Source organism: Polypterus senegalus, chromosome 12, assembly GCF_016835505.1.
Source record: "Polypterus senegalus isolate Bchr_013 chromosome 12, ASM1683550v1, whole genome shotgun sequence".
In the NCBI taxonomy this organism is placed as follows: Eukaryota; Metazoa; Chordata; class Cladistia; order Polypteriformes; family Polypteridae; genus Polypterus; species Polypterus senegalus.
Window position 1 is genome coordinate 11,691,378 of NC_053165.1, and position 23,568 is coordinate 11,714,945.

Genomic DNA, 23,568 nt, shown 5'->3' on the forward strand with positions numbered 1-23,568 from the left:
CCATATTACACAAAGTCAGTTGTGCCTTAGGTTAATTGTTAATTGAGAGAGAGATTGGCTTCAAATCAAATCAAATAGGTCAGAGACGAATAATGTGAATAGGGAGGTGGGTCAAAGACCACAGAACTCAAAAGTGTGGAGTTATTTGAATGTCACTAGTGAGAAATGGGTGTCTTGCAAGATCTGTAATAATGAGCTGACTTGGTACGGGACGACAACTGTGAACTCCTGAAAAGAAAACAGATCGTGGCAATGGTGAGTCCTTTCTCTTTTATACATTTGTAATGACAATGGGACTCCGTTCACCTCACAGTCTTAGAAGATAAAAACCAAAACAGTACAAGCCTAGAAGCTTTTGCTGACGCCCAACAATGAATGATTTTAGCATCTACCCACATCATGTCAAGAACAGCTAACTTTAGCATTAGCGAGGACCCGGGATTGGCTCCAGCAGACCCCCCGTGACCCTGTAGTTAGGATATAGCGGGTTGGATAATGAATGGATGGATGAGGACACTTGAAAATGTAACTTTAGAGTAGGCGTCGCCAACTCTGGTCCTGGAGGGCCGCAGTGGCTGCAACTTTTCATTCTAACCCTTTTCTTAACGAGTGACCTGTTTTTGCTGCTAATTAACTTCTTTTGAACTAATTGTAATTGACTTGCTCTAGAAGACTCTGATCACTTAATTGTTTCTTTTTCCTTAATTAGCAGCCAAACAATAATGAGATACAAAATGAGCCAAAACAACAATATCTGAAAAATAAAGAATGATGAAGGTCTCAGGAATGTTGATCTGCTCAGGTCCTCAAAACATTTTAATAGCGCTCTTAGAAAAGAGAAAAATCAGCAATTTCAGAAATGTCTGCTAATGCACCACGGGAGCAGCAACAAGCCACGGAGTTAAAGAACGGGTTTAATTAACGACAAGAATTGGCACCTCATTAAGCAGCTGGTTGGCTCACTCGCTTCACATTTCATTTCTGTTTGGGTGCCATTTGAGGAAAGAAATGAAGCAATTCAGAGGAAGAAATCTTACGTCAATTGAACGGAATTCAAAAGAAGTTAATTAGCAGCAAAAACAGGTCACTAAGGGTTAGAATGAAAACCTGCAGCCACTGGGGACCCTTCAGGACTGGAGTTGGAGACCCCTGCACTCCATGACCGTTTCAAATTACAGTTTACTAAAACCACATACTGTATATAGAAAACCTCAAAAGTTCAATGATTATTTTAGTGTATTTTTGCCAAGCTTTAAACAGACATCTCTAGAGGAACGATGAAGAAATTCAGGGGAACAAATCTTAAAAAAAGCAATTCAATTAAAATAAATTCACAAGAAGTTAATCAGCAGCACAAACGTGGCACTCATTAAAAAAGGATTAGAATGAAAAGCTGAAGCCACAGTGGTCCCCCAGGACCGGAGTTGATGACCCCTGCTTTAGAGCATATCTGTAGTATTGTTGTGAAGGAGATCATCATGTAAGGAATAAAAACTTTTTCATTTTAGTATAAAATGCTTGCACCATTGTACACACATTGTATTTTGGAAAACCCTCAAAAAAATCAATGAGTTCAAACAATTTTCAAAAGATCATAACAATTAGGAAAACAGTTGTCAGTTGTAGCCCTAGTTTAAACCCAGGATGCTACAGTACATCTCCAAAGAAGCAACACTGAGCGCTATGCCTTCCTACTTGAATTTTCGGCTTAATATTACAAACTGGACGTATTAAAAGAATCAAAGTACCTGATATTAGCTTCAAAAACTTGAACTGTAGAGTCCTTGTCAAAAGAGACCGTGTCAATTACCAACTTCACCGCCCTGTGGAATTCAGAAATATTACCCATGACCTGCAGAACCAAAAAGAGTGAATTAAAAGTGGTTAGAAATGTGCTGGAAGGAATAAAACACTACCATATCGTTATCAAATGCACTCAAAGTCTGCTATGGAATTGCGGTCAACTGGACCCTACCCAGCATGGTGGCACAGAGGGTGGCGCTCCTGCCTCGCATGTTCTCCCCGTGTCTGCGTGGGTTTCCTCCCACAGTCCAAAGACATGCAGGTTAGGTGCATTGCCGGTCCTAAATTGTCCCTAGTGTGTGCGTGCCCTGCGGTGGGCTGGCGCCCGGCCCGGTGTTTGTTTCTTGCCTTGCGCCCTGTGTTGGCTGGGATTGGCTCCAGCAGACCCCTATGACCCTGTAGTTAGGATATAGCAGGTTAGATAATGGATGGATGGACCCTACCCATCAACATCAGGTAAAGGGCATATCCTAACTCGGGCTTAAATTTAGTGCCAGCAGTAAATTCTACAAGCACATCTATGGGAAGTAAGAAAATCTGAGAAAAACATAAAATGGACAAAAGGGGATGGCATGGTGGTGCAGTGGTAGCCTGGGCTGTGGAACTGGTAGATAAATCCTTCGACTCCTTAGTTTCTGGTACTTCCGACTCTTCTGTATTTAATATGCTAATGTATTTCCCGTGTTGATTGAAGGAAGGCAACATGCACGTCATTTAACCACAGAACTACTGGCTAGGAAGCGAACTCTCTACCGTATTGGCCGGTTTAAACGCAAGACAAGAAAATGAAAACAATAAGGATTTACTTATTGTTTTTATCAAGTGGCTATGAAATAGTAGCATGCATAAAAATTCAGGAACAGGAACTTTACCAGTTCAAAAATATAAACCACTTTCTTTGGTGGTTTTAAATCAAAGCTTAACTACATGAACCAAAAACCAAAACAAAAGCTGGAAAACCTAAAACAGTTTCTGTATTGAACTTGGAATACAGTTGTAGAGTAGAATAGCCGTTAAACGCAATCCAAAATTAACTCAAATTAGTGATCTAAGAAACAGAACTGCTTCTGCCAGATCCTCTTTCATAGAAGCTCTTAAATCGGACTTGATTATTTTTAGAGCTGAAAATAGTCTTTCAGCACGGACTTGGGTGGGTGGCATTGCTGTTACAGCTCTAGCCACATCACTAATAATCTCTGGATCAACAAGGATGGCTTCTTCTACAGTCCGTTTCGATGAGCGGTCATACTCTTCAGCTTCTTTTAATTCTTTAAAAAAAAAACTCCTGCTGGAATCTCTTTATTTGAACATTTACTGGTCGTTTATCGTTCACGCATAGGCGACGTCGCTTTGCTTATGAAACTTCCATTTTGTCCAAGTAGCAATCAAAGTTTAAAGCTTCATCTGAAGAGGGTGATCCCGAGTTACCAGCGCTTCTTGATTCATCCAGTGGTGGCGTTTCAGGTAGTGTTAATCCCTTCATGCGTACTTACATCACAGAATGCCTTTTTTTTCCCCCCTCCATTAGCAATCTGGTCACTGCTCAAACCCAGCCACAGGGGATGCACAAACCAGTGTGTTTCTTCGTGCCGGTCCCAAGCCTAGATAAATGGAGAGGGTTACGTCAGGAAGGGCATCCGGTGTAAAATTTTGCCAAAGCAATATGCAGGCAACAATTTTGGATGATCCGCTGAGGCAACCCCCCCAACAGTAGCAGCCGAAAGAAGAAGAAGAAGAAGAATCTGGTCACTGCTCAATAAAATTCAGCTCATTGGATCAACATAAACAGCAGCGGACAAGATTTGATTATCCAGTAAGAGACTCTCTCTTTTCTTCATTGAAGATACGATGCCATCAGCTATTAACTCTCCACTTTTGTTCGGGCAATATATCAAGCTCTTCTATGCCAAGAAAAAATTGCCAGGTGTTAAATCTTCATATTGCAACGTCTTGGTGACAGTAAAGGGGTAACAAAATAGACTTTCCAGTTCTTTTACTTGTGCCCACTGGCTTTCAGTTAATATAACATTTTCATTGTCCATTTCTTCAAGAAAGTCTTTTCGCTCAAGCAAAAACTTCATTTTTTTTTTTTTTTTCCCCCATTACAATTTCAAATTTATTAGGAGTTGGAGTCGGTACATTTTTGCCGACTCCGACCCCAACTCCAGATACCCAAAATTGTCTCCGACTCCTCAGCCCTGGTGGTAGCAGTGATGCCTAACATTAAGGGGGCCTGGACACACATCTTAGGTGCACCTTGCAAGGAGTTTGCATGTAATCCCCCGAGTCCGTGCGAGTTTCCACTGGGTGCTCTGGTTTCCTCCCACAATCTAAAGACATGCTGGTTAGGTGGACTGGCACTGCAAAATTAACCAAGGTGTGTGTTGAACCCTGCAAATGATTGGCGCGTTTCTGCCTTGCACCCGATGGCTGCTGGGAGAGGTTCCAATGGTCCCTCATCTTTACACGTCAATATTGCTGCAACTTCTTTGTCTTGTCTTTGCACAATGTCTTGTCCGTGTTCTAATTTTAAATTTTAATTCTACTTTAAAATGTATTATTTGCGCTTCAGGTTGTGGACCCTGAGCTTCACAATTTTGTCTGTACAGTATGTGTTTGAGATGACAAAGTTCACTTCGACTCCGACTTTTGAACCCTGCCCTGGATGCGCAAATTAAGAGGATGGCTGGATACGCAGACAAAGGGAGAATGTATAACACAGACAGGGAGTGGGCCAGAATTTCAGGACGTTACCATTAGATCTATAAAGTAGAGGTGCCAACCACAGTGCCAGAAAGAACTGTGGGATTGAGAGGGAATGATCTACTGCAGAGTGCACTTTAAATACACGAGTCTTTAACATATTTAAGATAGCAAAGAGTTTCACTCACCACAAGTGTGTCAAGGGCATCAATTAGAGTCAATGAATAATTTCCCAGCACATCATTAATATTAATGTTTGACCTGTAACACAAAATAAAAAATGACCGAATTTAAATAAAGCAGCAATAAATTACAACATTATTCACCCATGTCGAACAGCACAATTTAAATTTTGACCTTCTTGTTCCAAAAATCCCCCAATGATCCCAGGCACCGGTAATTTACATCTCGCTATCATACGTGCCGTGATTCACGGCTCCAACCTCTTCATTGAGATCTCGCTGCCGGCAGGACCGGCTTCTCCTCACCTACCGCCCAAGCCATGGCTGTGAACATCATGACCTTCAGTTCCTGTTCAATCTATCGATTCCTCCACTAAAATTCAGTTTATTCCCACACTGCCTCGTCACTGCAGCCCAAATAAGGACAGTCCTACTCCCACGCTTTGAAATGCACTTCACCTCTACCCATCTGAACTCCTTCCAAAGTGCTACATAACTTTTAGATCCATCTTGAGCACTTGCATCTGCGTGTTGCACAAAGGACTGCATGAGGCCGCCAGAAGCTCGGCTCTACTCTGTTTCTCCAAGTGTCTTGTCCAAATTCACTTGCTTTTCTTTGTGTTAATGTGCCACTTGCAATGTCATACCTCGTCTATGTAGTCCTGGAGCGATGAGCAACCTTACGCCGGACACACTCAAAGTTAAGTTATCCTCGATAAACTTTGCACTGCCTTGTCGAGGTCTTAAAACGTGCTGGACATCTCGATTTCCATAAGCCTCAGACTTGTGTTTGGTGCAGAAAACTTGACAACTTTCACAAAGTATCAGAAAGAGATACTAGGAAGACGAAGCAATAAGAGAACAATAAGAGTGCCTTGAGCATGGGAAAGGAGCTTTATATATAAAATGTATTACTAAAGTTTATGGACTGAGTGGTCCTCTCTAGTTTTTTCCCCACAAGAAACAAACACTTTTCTAACAAAATTATTAACAGTTCTCAAAATCTATGCACCATACTAAGCACCAGACACAGAGCTGTTAGGGCGCATAGTCGTAGCCAAACATTTTGAGAATGACACAAGCAAACTTCTTTCAGCTGCTCCCGTTAGGGGTCGCCACAGCAGATCATCTTGTTCCATATCTTCCTCTCCTTCTGCATCTTGCTCTGTTACGCCCATCACCTGCATGGCCATAAACCTTCTCTTAGGCCTTCCTCTTCTCCTCTTCCCTGGCAGCTCTATCCTTAGTACCCTTCTCTCGTTATACCCAGCATCTCTCCTTTGCACATGTCCAAACCAACACAATCTCGCCTCTCTGACTTTGTCTCCTAACTTGAGCTGACCCTCAAATGTCCTCCTTTCAAATCCTGTTCATCCTCATCACACCCACTGCAAATCTTAGCATCTTTAACTCTGCCACCTCCAGCTCTGTCTCCTGCTTTCTGGTCAGTGCCACCATCTGCAGCCCATATAACAAAGATGTATTTAATGGAGTCTACTACTTCTTTTTTCGGCTGCTCCCATTAGGGGTTACCACAGTAGATCATTTTCTTCTATATCTTTCTGTCCTCTGTATCTTGTTCAGTGACACACACCACCTGCATGTCTTCTCTCACCACATCCATAAACCACCTTCTCTTCCCTGGCTACTCTATCCTTAGCACCCTTCTCTCATTAAACCCAGCATTTCTCCTCTGCACATGTCCAAACCAACACAATCTCACCTCTGTGACTTTGTCTCCCAAACCGTCCAACCTGAGCCAACCCTCTAATGTCCTCCTTTCTAATCCTGCCCATCCTCATCACACCCACTGCAAATCTTAGCATCTTTAACTCTGCCACCTCCAGCTCCGTCTCCTGCTTTCTGGTCAGTGCCACTATCTGCAGCCTATATAACAAAGACATATTTAATGGAGTCTACTACTTCTTCTTTCGGCTGCTCCCATTAGGGGTAACCACAGTAGATAATTTTCTTCTATATCTTTCTGTCCTCTGTATCTTGTTCTGTGACACACACCACCTGCATGTCTTCTCTCACCACATCCATAAACCACCTTCTCCTCTTCCCTGGCTGCTCTATCCTTAGCACCCTTCTCTCATTATACCCAGCATCTCTCCTCAGCACATGTCCAAACCAACACAATCTCACCACTCTGACTTTGTCTCCCAAACAGTCCAACCTGAGCCAACCCTCTACTGTCCTCCTTTCTAATCCTGCCCATCCTCGTCACACCCACTGCAAATCTTAGCATCTTTAACTCTGCCACCTCCAGCTCTGTCTCCAGTTTTCTGGTCAGTGCCATCATCTCCTGGTTTTCACAAAGTCTTCTACTTCAGTGTTTTTAGATCTTCTCGTCAGATGTTTCTCTGGTATACTGAAGTAGAATTATAAGCAGTTCAGAAGTTTCAAAGGCTTTGATCGACAATGACATGAAGTTTATGCACAGAGTCCATATTTGCAGTGTTGGCCTCTGCAATTCACCCTGGCAGGCTGTCTGTCAATCAACTTCTGGGCCCAATCCTGACTGATGGCAGCCCATTCTTGCAGAATTAATGCTTAGAGTTTTGTCAGAATTGGTGGGTTTTTCTACGTCCACCCACCTCTTCAGGACTGACCACAAGTTCTCAGTGGAGAGTTTTTCTGGCCATGGACCCCAAATTTCAATGTAAAATTTCGAACATCCTCTGAAAGCAGGCCAAAGTGAGAACGATGAGCCTTAGGGAACAAAACATCGAAATTTTGGATCCATGGCCAGGAAACTGTTCAATAAAAGCCATTGAAACTTATGAAATGCTTGTAATTCTACTTCAGTATACCATAGAAACATCTCACAAAAAGATCTAACAACACTGAAGTAGCAAACTTTGTGAAAACCAACACTTGTGTCATTCTCAAAACTTTTGTCCACAAGTGTAGGAAGCACACAGGATGGACGGGTGTCCTGGGCCAGGAGTCAGGACAATCCCTTACCTGGACGGAGGGAACATAAAGGCACCCCGGCTGGTTTTAACACCTTCCATCACTATGAAAGAGGACAAGCAAAGACTGTCCCTGGAGAACGTTCATTCACCCCAGGTGCTAAATTGCAGCACCCCTCCTTATTGGTGCCCATTGAGGAACCAGCAGGGAATGCCAGGAGTTGTAGTTAGACAGCACAGCCCTGCTGGGGTCTGGGGGTGCTACAAGGGGGCGCTGCAGGGTGATGTGCTCACCCAAAATATGGGACATTGTATGACCTGGAAGTACACCATCGGGTAGGAGCCCTGGCACATGAAATATTCCCAGTTCCATAAAAAGGACCGCACTCCCTTATCCAGGTGAGTCGGAGCAGGGAGGAAATTCACCAACACTTGACTAGAGGAGGGTAGTGTGGTGATGAGAAGAAAACATTGTGGAGAGGAAAACCTGTGTTTGTGCAACAGTGAAGGTATCGTGGTAAATAACCCCATCCTTTATTTGAACCCGGGACCCTGTGCGTGTTCATATTCGGGGCTCGCCGACAGCCTGGTTCTTTGACACAAACAATTTAGATTAAACAAGCACAAAAGTCTGGGTCAGCCCCTAATTATAATACCTGTTTAAACCACAAAACAGGTCTGGTCAGGTTAGGGAGCATGCACTGGTACAGTGTGTTGCCACACCCACCACACAACAAAACAGCTCAGGACTCTGGTTGGCAACCCCTCCAGGCAAACACACGCTCCTGCCCCCACCCTCTGGAAATGACCCTTTGAATACTTTGAAGGAGACTAATTGTAGTTTGTACAGAAAATTAAATTAAACACGTTTTAAAAATATTTCTGGGTCCCCCCTCATGTATTGTATTTTTTCATTTATATATATATATATATATATATATATATAATAAACGGTATATACACACTACTTCGGAAACAAAGCACAGTGTAAACCTAAAGTTTAAATTAAGTTCATAGACAGGCTACCGCTGGCGTTTCACATGCCCACAGCTAATGCGGGATACAAGTTTAATGAGAGGACGCAGGATATAAACGAGAGTTTTGATCACTTTGTAACCAAGTGAAAATTACTGGTGAAGGGCTGTGCTTATGCAAATTCCGAGAGACTGTCTTTGTGGGGGGGATTGACAGTTAAGGCGGGTGGGAGAGTCACGTCATCATCTCCCCTCCCATTCACTTCAGTTCGCTCTGAGCTGAGCTCCGCAGCTAACGCAGTCTTACGGAAGCGACTTTGTGACGCTGCCACCAAATACTCACAGAAAAATCCACAAGTTAATACACACGCTGTGTCTAGAGTTTCTCCACACACTGAATCCTCCAGGCACTACTTACAAAAGGTTACATTGACAATCGTGTTACGTTATTTTTAAAATGTTTCCTTTTCTTAGCACAAGCACAGCTGAGAAGCTTCGATGCATGTGCTCCATAACGCGTTAAAAAATAATGCATTTAATCACACTTTGCATTCCAAGCAAAGGGGAACTTCTCTCAATGCATGATTTCCTGGTACACCGATTACATTGATCAGCGATTCCATATTCATTTTACCTTCCCACCCCCTTGGTTTGAGAAGAAGTATGAAAAAAATATGAGGTTAACGCAGAAAAGCAGATCACCAATTGAAGCTTTATGAATAATAGATACTTTACCAAAACAATTATTGATGGAGAATAAAGCCATACTCAGTGAAATCCTCCTTCCATGTTATAATTTTTCCGTGACTAGCCATGATTAAATGAACGGTAAAAAAGTATGAGTGAAGCGAGGGTGACTTATTCAGGCAGGCAGGCGACAGCTCAATAGCTCGAATTTGGATATAAGTAGGTTCTATTTAGTCGCCAGAAATATCTTTGGTAGGAATGGAACTTGAATTTAGTCTTTAAATTTCTATGGTGAAGAAAAATGTATGCAATGATGATTAAATTTAACTTCCATTCCTACTAAACATATTTCTGTCGACTAAATAAAAATTACTTATATTTAAAATTTCAATAGAACTTGAACAGATACGATAGTTCATAATACCCACGCAGCACTAAGTGCACGTAAGAGCAGGAGTCATCTGTTTTAACAAGCAGCGTATTGCACTGACACGAAATAGCCTGCCCATTTAATTATTTAGGAATGTGTAGATAAATTAACATTTTGTACAAATAATGTTTTAAATTTTTCTTCCTCGATGGATTCTGGCACCCCAAGCAACAGCTGCTCGCACCCCAAAGTAGATATAGATATAGAGAAATAGAGAGAGATATGCATAGATATATATATATATATATATATATATATATCTATATATATATATATATCTATATATCTATATATATATATATAATCTATATATAATCTATCTAATATATTATATAGATAGATAGATAGATAGAGATATATATATATATATATATATATATATAGAGATATATATAATATCTCTAGATATATCTATCTATGGATATAAAATCTAATATCAGTCTGTCTGTCCACTTTTCACGAGAGAACTACTTAATGGATTTCGATCGGGTTGTTTTCTCTAATTCGCTTGAACATTCCGGTTGATTTTGTGACTTCTCTCATCATGCTAAGTATCAGAGTTTGCTTGCTGCACCGATTTTTGTGAAAACCCAAGAGTGAGAGGCTGCGGGCCGAGAGGAGGGTGAGGTGGGACCTCAGGAGTGGGGAGCCAGACAGGGCCCTCCACACTTAAGTGCCAGTCTCTGTTCGAGTCGCTCTTCCTCTCTCCACATGCTGCAGCGCACCTCGCCTCCACTTAGCTAGCGATATCGGTTTGTTCAACAGACATCATCATCTACAGATTGTTAGGGAGTAACGTTTGACGTTTTTGAGAGAGAGAGAGAGAGAGAGAGAGAGAGAGAGGAGAGCTCCGTGTGTTTTAGAGGGTAGCTGCTCATTGGCAGAGATATCACGGTCACGTGCTTTTCTCTCCACAAGGAGGACGCTCTTCGTCAGAGCTGAACATGATCAGATACAGTGCCAATGTTTGACGTTACAGCGTACCTACCTTCCATTTAGCCAGAGATACGTTTTTTTTCCCCCAAAGAAATCACAGCTACATTCTTGCCCCGGATAGCAAATTCAGAAATACCGTATATATCAAGAGGCCCTCGGATAACGAAAGCCATCAATATAAAATTCTCAATAGGAATGACCATCTTTTTTTTTTATTTGTTCATTAATTTTTAAAGTTTTTCCCATTTCACTACTACACGGTTGAAGCCGCGGAGGACAGCTAGTAGCTTTATAATGTGAAGCCCTAGTGTGAGCGCGATATTTTGTTTAAATTCATAGAAAGCACTTCACTTGACAACACATTATCAAATGGCAAAATGGATACAGGTATATGATGATGAATTATGAGGAAAGATTAAAAGAGCTGAGCCTTTACAGTTTAAGCAAAAATTAATTCAGAAAAAGTTAATTAGCAACAAAGAAAAACGGGTCACTAATTAAGAAAAGGGTTAGAATGAAAACCTGCAGCCACTGGGGCCCTCCAGGACCAGAGTTGGGGACACCTGCTTTACACCAACAGCAATACGCCTACATAATCCCTCACCGAGTCTGGAAATGAAAGGTCAGACGTTTTCTTTTCTTTCTTTTTACAGTTTTTCCTCCTTTGTTTTAGTCATTTTGCGGTGTGTATTTATTTATTTAATTTTAGAGCTTCTGCAGAAAGCACCAAACTTTGCCCTGGGCACTAATCTGTCTACATCTATGACTGTGCACCTGCCCTCCTATTCCTGCAGTGCCACCCAATATATTCATCTGGTCGTCCTCGAGTACAGAACTGTGAAGTCACTGGGCGTTAAACCACAAGGCAGTCAAATAACACCTTCCAGATGTTTCCGCCAGGGCAGGGGAGTCGACCTCTGGTCCCAGAGGGCCGCAGTGGCTGCAGGTTTTCATTCTAACCATCTTCTTCATTAGTGACCAGTTTTTCCTGCTAATTAACTTCTTCTGCCTTCGTTTTACTTAACTTGACTCAGCCAAACAATAATGAGACAGAAAACAAGCCAACACATGACCAGCTCGCCTGTGAGAACGCGATATCTGAAAATAAAGAAAAGGGACGGCCACAGAAAGCTCGATCTCTCAGGTCACCGAAACATTTTGATCGTCTTTTTACAAAAAAAAAAAACAGAAAATCAAACAGTTTTGGAAGTGAAGCGGCAAGAAGCCGTGGAATTAAATAACGGGTTTAATTAACTGCAAGAATTGGCTTCTCGTTAAGAAAACGGTTTGAGTTTGAAGCCCCAGTGTAGCTGGTCATCCGTCAACTCGTCTCAAGTGTCATTTCTTTTTGGCTGCCATTTAATGAAGGAAAGAATCGGAGGACTGAATCCTTAAAAACGAGGGCTATTAACATGAAGGGAAAAGAAGTTAATCGGCAGTGAAACCCGGTCAGCCATGAGGAAAAGGGTTAGAATGAAAACCTGCAGCCACTGCAGCCTTGGAGTTGGACACCCCTGTGCTCGGGGCAAGTCACTTTACATGGCAGTGCTCAAACTCTGTTAACTGACTGAGCGGTAGATGTCTGCATTCACCATATAATAACAACACTACATTTTATTTATATAGCGCCTTTCCCATGCTCAAGGCACTTACAGAATAAGAACAAACGGCAGGGTATACAGTATATAGCATACTACAAACCAAATAAAGAAATAAAGAAGATTAGGACAGCCTAACAGACAACATAATTGATGGTCTAGCAGACACACATACAGGTGACATGAGCATCTTGACAGAGAGGGGTAATAAAGTCAAGTTGAGCTAAAAGCCTTCCTGAACAGATGAGTTTGGAGTTGTTTCTTAAAAGAATTCATGGAGTCAGCTGACCTGATTAATTTCGGGAGGTCATTCCAGAGTCTGGGCACTCGCTATACAGCTGAAGGCCCTGCTGTCACCCATGGAGTGGAGATTAGTGGGGGGCACAACAAGATTACCAGAATCAGAGGACCTTAGTGGGTGGACAGGCACATAGTGATGGAGAAGGTCACTGATGTAGTTTGGCGCAGGTCATTTAAGGCTTTGTAGGTTATTAGTAGGATTTTATATTCAGTTCTGTAGGACACTGGGAGCCAGTGAAGACGGAGCAGGATGGGTGGGATGTGCTCGCTGCTGCTGGTTCGAGTATGGATTCTAGCAGCCGAGTTATGGATATGAATGGATAATATCTAAACTAATACAGCCGACTATACTTCCTTAGAAGGCTGGCGTCCTTCAACATCTGCAATAAGATGCTGCAGATGTTCTATCAGACGGTTGTGTTGAGCGACCTCTTCTACGCGGTGGTGTGCTGGGGACGCAGCATAAAGAAGAGGGACGCCTCACGACTGGACAAACTGGTCAGGAAGGCAGGCTCTATTGTTGGCACGGAGCTGGACAGTTCAACATCCGTGGCAGAGCGACGGGCGCTGAGCAGACTCCTGTCAATCATGGAGAATCCACTGCATCCACTGAACAGGATCATCTCCAGACAGAGGAGCAGCTTCAGCGACAGACTGCTGTCACCGTCCTGCTCCACTGACAGACTGAGGAGACCCCACACTATGCGACTCTACAATTCCACCCGGGGGGGTAAACGTTAACATTATACAAAGTTATTGTCTGTTATACCTGCATTGTTATCACTCTTTAATTTAATATTGTTCTTTATCAGTATGCTGCTGCTGGAGTATAGGAATTTCCCCTTGGGATTAATAAAGTATCTATCTACAGGGTGAGTCAAAATTGTGTTAACACTAATAGTACTGCTATGTATATACTTATACAATTTATGTGCCAGATAGATAGATAGATAGATATGCTTTTATAGTATAGTAGGCAGGATTAGATATAGATATTCATTTATAGTATAGTAGGCAGGATTAGATAGATAGATAGATAGATAGATAGATAGATAGATAGATAGATAGATAGATAGATAGATAGATAGATAGATAGATAGATAGATAGATAGATAGATAGATAGATAGATAGATAGATACTTTATTAATAATCCCAAGGGGAAATTCACATAATCCAGCAAAAACAACAATATTAAATTAAAGAGTAATAATATTAAAGAGTGTTATGTATATGTGTATGAGTATATGTGTTGAACATGAAGGCGAACAGGTTGAGACATTCCTGTAAATCATCTTGCACATATGAAGTGTGTTTTATGAATAAATTGTTTCTGCCATTCAAATGTTAACATAACTTTAACTCACCCTGCATCATTAAGTATAATGGATGGCACTCTTTGTGACTTTTCCTGTACACCTAAGGATCGGCACCAAATTTTTATTTATTTTTAAAAAAACGAATCAAATTATATATAAATTTTTTTTATAAAATAATGATTTTAAAAAATGTTCTGTATCTCCCTGCAGCCTTTAGGTGCACAGAGCAATACAAACTATTGAGGCGTCTGACAGTTACGGGCTGCCGTTATGCGCCTCACCCGCTCCTCCTGATCATTTGCTGCAATAACCAAAACACGTGCATTTTTCTTTACAAAATCCTTGTTCTGTACCTGAGACAGGCATCGTGATCCACCGACCACAGCGTTTTTACTGTAACGGACTGGAAAGGCGACGAGTCATTTACCTTGCCCGTGCTGCACCTGTACACATGTGAATACTGTTAAGTCCCACATTCAGTTAGCACTTAACAGTCGTAAGGCGTTCCACGGTATAATTTGTGATCATCCCGTCATTACACTCGCAACACTTCATCAGGGGGAGAAGCCCGAACACGACAAGCCTTAACTTGGAGCAGAACGCCGGCGAGGTCCACACCAACCTGCGGGACTCGCCGCGCACACTTAAACTGGATCTCGGTTTTTACATTACACCTTACGTGTACATATACGACATAAACTTGAAAATACACCATTGAATATGTGAGAATACGTCGCGATTTACGTGTTTACTGGATGCTACTACCACCACCACCACAACCGCCGCCCAAAGGGCGTGAGCCGAGACTTGCCTTGCCGAACTTCGGTTACTTCGTCAGCTACTTACGGATTTTTGGCGTCTGGACCTCTACCTTCGCAATCGATGGGGTTGAGCTCATCCTCGGGAAAGGCGTACTTCATGTAGTTGTCGTAGCCGAAGTAAAACATCGCTTTAGCCATGTCTTTCATCTTGGCCTTCAGGTTCTCGGGAAAGGAACTGTATTTCTTGGCGTACTCGTCATGGCTGTCCTCGAAGTAGCTGGTGTACGCGGCTTTGCCTTCCCTCGTGCTGGTTCGGCAGGACTGCTCGCTTGTCGAGAGGTGGCCGTCATCCTGGCGCTGCTTGTTGTCCCTCGGCATGCCCAAACTGAAACCCAGAGGAAAGTTGTGATAAAAGCCCGAACTGGGACTCAGACTCGGTGACAACCACATCATGCAGCTTAGGGTCAGCCTCAGCACCAGCAAGCCCAACACTATCGACCTCCATTGCATGTTTGCCTTGATTCGACCCTAAAAGTCATACTTTTCCACCGGCCATTTCACGAGAACATCAGCTACAAAGTTCACACAACTCCACTTCCATTCGCCTGAACAAAAAAAAAAAGACGTACGGATACGATCGAGCAGCGACTCTGGCTCGGCACATGATTGGCTACTGTGCACAGACGGGTGTGGATTTTAATGGCTACTCCGGCTGTCCGTCAAACTTTTAATCAAAGGAGTCGTGGCAAACTGTGACGCAATGGGCGGGCCTTTCACACAAGACCGGAAGAAGATTTATGTGCGAGCCTTGTTGGGGCTGACGCCGGCGGATTTTAGCGAAAGAAGTTTTGGATTTATTTCGGTATTACATAGCCACGTTATGGAGAGAACAACAAAGTCAAAGCACGTACAAAACCATTAAGATATCTACCTATCAACAGAAACTGAAAGGAGCACACGGTTTGATGCGCGCAGGTAGCATTGCGGTGTATTCAGTTAGCAGTCATTTGAGTGTGGACGTTATTATTAATAAGCAATAAAACATCGATTCTCTTAAAATGGCAGTCTTACGTTACAAGCAGGCAATGTGGTCTAATATCTAAGCCTGAATAACCACTTAAATATGAGTGAGTGACTGTGTGAAAAACCGAGTTATTTTACCTGCTGGCACTTTAGAAAGGTGATCACAGTTACTCCTGTAAATGACTTTGAGATGCCATACGCTCAGATCAGATCAAATTTTAGTTGTCACACACATATTATACGAATAGTACAATATGTAGTGAAACGCTTAGTTGTCCAACACCAATGACTGTGGCTTTATGAATAATAATATAGGAAATAAGCACAGTACATGGCTTTATAGATACTGTATCAACACGTTAGAAAATGTCACATTCAGGTGCGTTCGAGGACTGCGCTGGCTTGGTAGCTCTTAGTGGGCCTTGTTCAGTAGGAGACTTATAAAACCTTCTCAATCCAAACACTGCCGCACCAGGATTGGGCAAAAGGCTGAAGAGAGGACTCAAATCCATCACTGGGACCACTTTCACTTCTTGTTTCGGGGGCTCTCATTTAGTGGCCGCCACAGCCGATTATTCATCTCCATCTGTCCCTTTCTTTAACATCATTTTTTTTTTTTTGCCATACTGACTGCCTTCATGTCCACCCTCACTCCATCTATAAAACTCCTCTTTGGCCTTCCTCTTTTTCTTTTATCTGGTCGTTCCATCCTCAACATTCTTTTCTCAATGCAAAACACACACACAAGGTGACAGTTTGCAATTGACAATTAACATAACCTAAGAAACGAAACAAAATCATTTTTATGAAATTGGACTAGCAAAGCTATTCAGTTCGGGCAAATATTAGGGAATAACAGAATTCAAAGGTGGACTTTATTAGAGCGACTGGCCATTATGGATACCAAGCGAGTGTGGCACTCTGATGGTAAATTATTGGGTGACCAGATTTTTCAAAGTCCCATATTTGGAGACTTCTGTATAATGTATGCCCATGCATAAAGCCCCAGTTCTTTAATGCCTGTCATCATCAAGAGAGGGATCAGGGCACAAAAAAAGAAAAGAGATTTTCACAAGTAAATACAAACAGTGCCCTCCATAATGTTTGGGACAAAGACAATTTTTTTCTTGATTTGCCGCTCCACTCCACAGTTTAATGTGATAATACAGTGGACATTGCAGACATTCATTAAAGGGGCTTTCCATACGTTTCGGTCACACCATGTAGAAATGACAACACTTTGTCTACACCAGGGGTGTCCAATGCGTCGATCGCGATCGACCGTTGGATCGGAAAGGGAGTGCAGGTAGATCGCGTTGCATTCAAAATAAATGTTTTTTTAAACGTTAGTCTGTCATATCTCCCCCCATATAGTATTTGCCACTTGATTGACATGCAGGGCGGCCAGTCTGAGATCTCTTTTCTTCTGACACACTGGTCATCCTGCACGCACAATCAAACGCGCGAGCTACTGCAAAACTCCGGCTATCTAAGTGATCTAGTTAGCCTTCCAATTTATCTCGACTAAAGAAGGGATTTAAAAATGTGTTGTTTATGGGCTGGATGTGGAATTGGAAGAGGATTTTTTTTCTCACAATGTCACAATCGAAGTGCGTTTGTCTGATCTGTCAATCTATCATTGCTGTTCCAAAGACAGAAAATGTGAAATGTTCATAAAAACTACGAAACTGACGTCCTTCCAAAAAGCGATCTGAGAAAAGAGAAAGGAGAGGGAACTAAAATCGTAGTTGGGGACGCAATGGCAGGCGTGTGCGCAACTTGACAGCATACGCTACAGAACAGATTGAAAATTGTCTGTCAGACTTTATCTAATGGAAAAAAAGTAACAGTTCGAGTATTGCCCATAATGTAACGGAGTAAGGGTTGCGTTTCTTCTTGACAAATATACTCAAATAAAAGTAATAAGCATGGTGCAGTAAAACTACTCTTAGAAGTACAATTTTTTTTAAAAGTTAGTCAAGTAAATGTAAAGGAGTAAATGTAAATGTATGTATGTATGTATATACTAGCCATGTGCGCCCAACTACGTTGCGTGTTAGTTGTCTGTGAAGGGCTCCCTGTTTAAACGCGGCTGCCAGTCGTAAACTGGGCCCTTTGTCGCACAGCATTATGATTTTTTATAAGGGAAACAAAATTACAAAGAAAACCCTTGGACATTGATTCGATAGGAACGGCCTACTCGTAATCACTGTCCGAATAGTAATTATGTGGTGGTGTAGGAGCATTTCTGCTTCTGTTCATTCAGTCCGTCTCGTTTTCACAACGCTGTCGTTTCCTCTCACGCTCTCTACTCAACCTTTCTCCAATCTCGCAGGTTGCTTTGTGGCAATCCAAAGAGTAAGGCAATATACACGGAGCAATGGTTATAAAAGGGGGACACAGAGGTATCCAGGCTCTTTAAAGCATACATAGAGATCACTTCACTGACATGTGAGCAAGCCACGGTACAACTGTGAGGCGCGCAGCACTCGCTGTCTACAACGTAGCAATAATGTCCAGAACGTGCTGTTACGTTGTCATTCATTTTACCCCACTGTCTTTCTTTCACTCATATGTTACGTAGGCACGTACCTTTTATATTCGGCAATCTCATTCTCTAACCAGGCCTCAGGAGCTAACCAGCGTAACACTGTCCACCACTCCTTTCGTTATTCCAGCACACTGTTTACATTCGTGAGTAACACCACCATACTAAACTGGAAGGTGGTCTACGCATGTGTGGAATTCACGGACAAACAAAGATCAAGATTTAAATGAAGATCTCTTTAGTTAATTTAAAGCACAACAATTTGTTTAGTTTGAATGTCTGTGTTTTGAGGTGTGACTGGAGTACTACAGTCTTCAGTAGTATAAGCCTGGAGGAGATTCTTAATGCAATGCCTATGTTTTAGCTGTCTGTCTACTGCCATCTAGTGCTTCTTCTTCTAATTCATTCATGGACAAACAAAGATCAAGATCCAAATGATTATATAAACATTAATCCCTCCGATCGCGGGGGTTGCGTTCCAGAACCCCCCGCGATAGATGAAAATCCGCGAAGTAGAAACCATATATTTGTATGGTTATTTTTATATATTTTAAGCGATTATAAACTCTCCCACCCTGTTAACATTATTAGAGCCCTCTAGACATGAAATAACACCCTTTAGTCAAACGTTTAAACTGTGCTCCATGACAAGACAGAGATGACAGTTCTTTCTCACAATTAAAAGAATGCAAATAGATCTTTTCTTCAAAGGAGTGTCTGCATCAGGAGAAGAGAATTTAAGAGAGAGAGAGAGACAGAGAAAAGCAAACAATCAAAAAGTCAATACGTGTGCTTTTAAGTTTGCCCGAAGCACCGCAATAAAGCGGCATTTTTCTGAGCGTCAGTATCTTCTAAGCAAACAGCACCTCTGCTCACATCTCCTCCGTCAGGCGCAGAGAACGTCAGAGAGGGTGAGAGAGAGGCAGAGACAAGCAAACAATCAAGCACCGCGCGAGAAGCATATCTTATAGCATTGAGGAGTTTTAGTTAATATGTAATACGTGCTCTGATTGGGTAGCTTCTAAGGCATCCGCCAATAGCGTCCCTTGTATGAAATCAACTGGGCAAACAAACTGAGGAAGCGTGTACCATAAATTAAAAGACGCATTGTTCGCAGAAATCCGTGAACCAGCGAAAAATCCGTGATATGTATTTAGATGTGCTTACATTTAAAATCCACGATAGAGTGAAGCCGCGAAAGTCGAAGCGCGATATAGCGAGGGATTACTGTATATATATATATATATATATATATATAATAATTTTTAATGTAGGTAGATCATTTTAAACCGGTCTTTTTAAATGTAGCTCACACCCCTGGTCTACACGGTCCCACCATAATGTTTGGCACAATTGCTGTCCCAGGTGTTTGTGATTCCTCAGGTGAGTTTCGTTGCTTCCTGAGATACCTCGGCTTGCTTCTACCCTTTGGAGTCGGTCGTTGCCATTGTTCAACATGAGGTTGGGAGCTGTGCCAATGAAACTCATTTATGTGATAAACAGTAGCTAAAGTGCATAACTTAATGTGAGCAAGTTAACAGTTGGGCCTCGTGTAGCTTCAGCCCCTTTCATATTCAAGAAGTAGCGGTACTGTGGACAGACGCACCTTCTCAGACTCTCTGAACCGAACCCGAGGCAGCTGGAACGTTTCCTTGACTGGAGCTCAAAGAAGAGGCCATTGTCAGGATGTATTTTGTAATGCATAGAATTATAAAATACATTGCATTTGTCATTCCAAAAGGTGACATCACAAACATTTCTAGTAATAAAATGGCATTGATACAAATATTTGTGGTGTGCCATCTGTTGGAATGAAAATTGTAATGCATATGTCTCTGTTATGTGTTATTTGGTATGGGATTCATAAATGCGGTGTTATTGTTTGTGATGCTCCATCTGTTGGAATGACAACTGCAATGCATTTTATTATCACCAATGTTTGGGATACTTCATCTGTTGGAATGACAGATGGGATGGGCACACAGATCCAACACTTGTCCTTTTATTAATTTGGGAGAATATTCTCTTTCCTTTACTTTGCAGCAGTTGCTTAAGAATTGTTTTATTGATAAAAACTTATAGTGCAACCATCTTTTTAATCTTGAAAACGTGAAGTTATTCATATCTCAAGCCATTCCCCTCTTATGTTGGACCCCGATTACCACTGATGATTTACTTGCGCTTAAACCTGCAGGTTAAAAAGAGTGACATGCAGAAGAAACGAGGCACTGCTTACAATGGTCGGCAGTTTAGTCAACAGCCATTTCTCTTCTGTGCCTCCTCAGAGTTTGTGTTGGTGCCCAGAGCAGAGCAGGCCTTCCATGGTAATGTAATCCAAACCTGTCTTACCAGTACCCCAGCCATTTGCCAATGTTGTCCTATCGGTAAATTGATAACAGGCAGAGTGATGACACAACATTCCCAGAGCGGCTTAATCCAGTTCAGCGTTGGAGCAGAGCAGGCTTATGCTGGCAGCACTACAGTAGGTGCAAGGGAGGGAAGAGCCGTAAACATGGCACCGGCCCATTCGGGTTCTTTCAGGTTACGCTCCCACCCAATCGCCGCACAGGGGGCCAAGCTGTAACCACTAACTTACCTAAACCACAAGTCTTTGGACACAGACAGGCGTCTCAAAATGAGCCTCAAAGTGGTTCCTGGTGACTGACGGTCATCGGTACTGCAGTTTTGTTCCCTTGTGTTCCTTCAGGGTGCTCCCCCAAAGTTCTGCATATTTAGATTATACCCTCAAGTGCCACCAAACCAGTGGGAGATCCTGACTGAGTGAACTGACTTTTGCTTTAGGGCTCAGCAGAAAACTTGTTTGTGCTGGAATGTTCAAAAATAAAATGCTGCTCCACAGCTACAATAAAATAAACAAAAGACAAATATTGCATTGCCAATAAAAAGTATTCACACTTTGATAGATAGATAGATAGATAGATATTCATTTATAGTATAGTAGGCAGGATTAGATAGATAGATAGATAGATAGATAGATAGATAGATAGATAGATAGATAGATAGATAGATGATAGATACTTTGGACTTTTGACATTTCATTGTTATACAAAAATGAATCCCAGTAGATTTAATTTGGCTTTTCTGACAACTGATGAGCAGGAAAAGACTCTTTAATGCTTAAGACAAAAGTGATCTCTGCAAGTTGGTCTAAATTAAATACAGCGTACAGACACTTTCCATCCAATCTACTGGATCTCGAGAAGACCTGCTAGGAACAAAGGGATCAACTGCCCAAATCCAGCTGGTAGAGAAGTTGGGACTGTAGAATTGCTGCCAGAAAGGCTTCTACAAAGTACTGACTTCTAAGAATGTGGGATTTCAGTTTTGGCGTTTTAATAATTTTGCAAACCTTTCGGAAAACATATTATCACTTTGTTAATATGGCTCATTGAGCGTAGATTAATGGGCAAAAATGGCAAATTAAAAACAACACAAAGTGTGCAGAAAGTGAAGGGGGGCTGAATCCTTTATGAATCCACGATCTACCGATCAACAGCAGAGCTTCCCAAACTTGGGCCTGGGGACCCCCTGTGGCTGCAGGTTTTTGTTCCAATCAGCTTCTGTTTTTAATTAAGTGTACTGTTATTACCAAAGTTCTGTGTTTTGGGAACAAAATAGAAATAAGAAAACTAAGTTTGGTAAAAAATAAATAAATAAATAAAAAATGTATATGTACACTCACCTAAAGGATTATTAGGAACACCTGTTCAATTTCTCATTAATGCAATTATCTAATCAACCAATCACATGGCAGTTGCTTCAATGCATTTAGGGGTGTGGTCCTGGTCAAGACAATCTCCTGAACTCCAAACTGAATGTCAGAATGGCAAAGAAAGGTGATTTAAGCAATTTGGAGTGTGGCATGGTTGTTGGTGCCAGACGGGCCGGTCTGAGTATTTCACAATCTGCTCAGTTACTGGGATTTTCACACACAACCATTTCTAGGGTTTACAAAGAATGGTGTGAAAAGGGAAAAACATCCAGTATGTGGCAGTCCTGTGGGCGAAAATGCCTTGTTGATGCTAGAGGTCAGAGGAGAATGAATGGGCCGACTGATTCAAGCTGATAGAAGAGCAACTTTGACTGAAATAACCACTTGTTACAACCGAGGTATGCAGCAAAGCATTTGTGAAGCCACAACACGCACAACCTTGAGGCGGATGGGCTACAACAGCAGAAGACCCCACCGAGAACCACTCATCTCCACTACAAATAGGAAAAAGAGGCTACAATTTGCACGAACGAGCTCACCAAAATTGGACAGTTGAAGACTGGAAAAATGTCGCCTGGTCTGATGAGTCTCGATTTCTGCTGAGACGTTCAAATGGTAGAGTCAGAATGAGAACATGGATCCATCATGCCTTGTTACCACTGTGCAGGCTGGTGGTGGTGGTGTAATGCTGTGGGGGATGTTTTCTTGGCACACTTTAGGCCCCTTAGTGCCAATTGGGCATCGTTTAAATGCCACGGGCTACCTGAGCATTGTTTCTGACCATGTCCATCCCTTCATGACCACCATGTACCCATCCTCTGATGGCTACTTCCAGCAGGATAATGCACCATGTCACAAAGCTCGAATCATTTCAAATTGGTTTCTTGAACATGACAATGAGTTCACTGTACTAAAATGGCCCCCACAGTCACCAGATCTCAACCCAATAGAGCATCTTTGGGATGTGGTGGAGCGGGAGCTTCGTGCCCTGGATGTGCATCCCACAAATCTCCATCAACTGCAAGATGCTATCCTATCAATATGGGCCAACATTTCTAAAGAATGCTTTCAGCACCTTGTTGAATCAATGGCACGTAGAATGAAGGCAGTTCTGAAGGCAAAAGGGCGTCAAACACCGTATTAGTATGGTGGTCCTAATAATCCTTTAGGTGAGTGTATATTAAAATGTACCAAGCAGTTATATGGGAAGAATGTATTTTTTTTCTTTTTAACAATACTTTCTTCTTGATTTTCAACTTTCCAAGTGTTCTAATTATTTAATTTACTAATTAGTGGATCTGACGCTAAAGTATTTGCAGCCTTTGATTATTCAGTGTCTGCGGTGGGCTGGCGCCCTGCCCAGGGTTCGTTTCCTGCCTTGCGCCCTGTTTTAGCTGGGATTGGCTCCAGCAGACCCCCGTGACCCGGTACTTAGGATATAGTGGGTTGGATAATGGATGGATGGATTATTCAGTGTTGTTTCCCTGGGGGTCTGCTCTGCTCGTTTTTAATTGTCTTTATTAAGATACAATAAAGGGAGCAAACTGCAGAGAAATGGCAAAATACAATGAAAGCAAGAAAAGAGATTTAAGAATTAAAATCTATAGCAAAAGCAGAAATATTTCTAAATGTCTTATAAATGTAAAAATCCCGCT

General features: G+C 42.0%; 1 protein-coding gene across 1 annotated transcript in view; it reads right to left on the minus strand.

Annotated features, from left to right (window-relative positions):
- The window catches only part of edem1 (ER degradation enhancer, mannosidase alpha-like 1), a 50,328-nt gene extending 35,103 nt beyond the window's left edge, over positions 1 to 15,225 (minus strand). Inside the window, exons 1-3 of the mRNA XM_039770748.1 lie at positions 14,695 to 15,225; positions 4,695 to 4,767; positions 1,749 to 1,852 (exon numbers count right to left, since the gene is read on the minus strand). Of these exons, the coding sequence (XP_039626682.1) occupies positions 1,749 to 1,852; positions 4,695 to 4,767; positions 14,695 to 15,119 (602 nt within the window). The 5' untranslated portion in view covers positions 15,120 to 15,225. The remainder of the gene's footprint in view (positions 1 to 1,748; positions 1,853 to 4,694; positions 4,768 to 14,694) is intronic.
- Between the last annotated feature and the right edge of the window lie 8,343 nt (positions 15,226 to 23,568).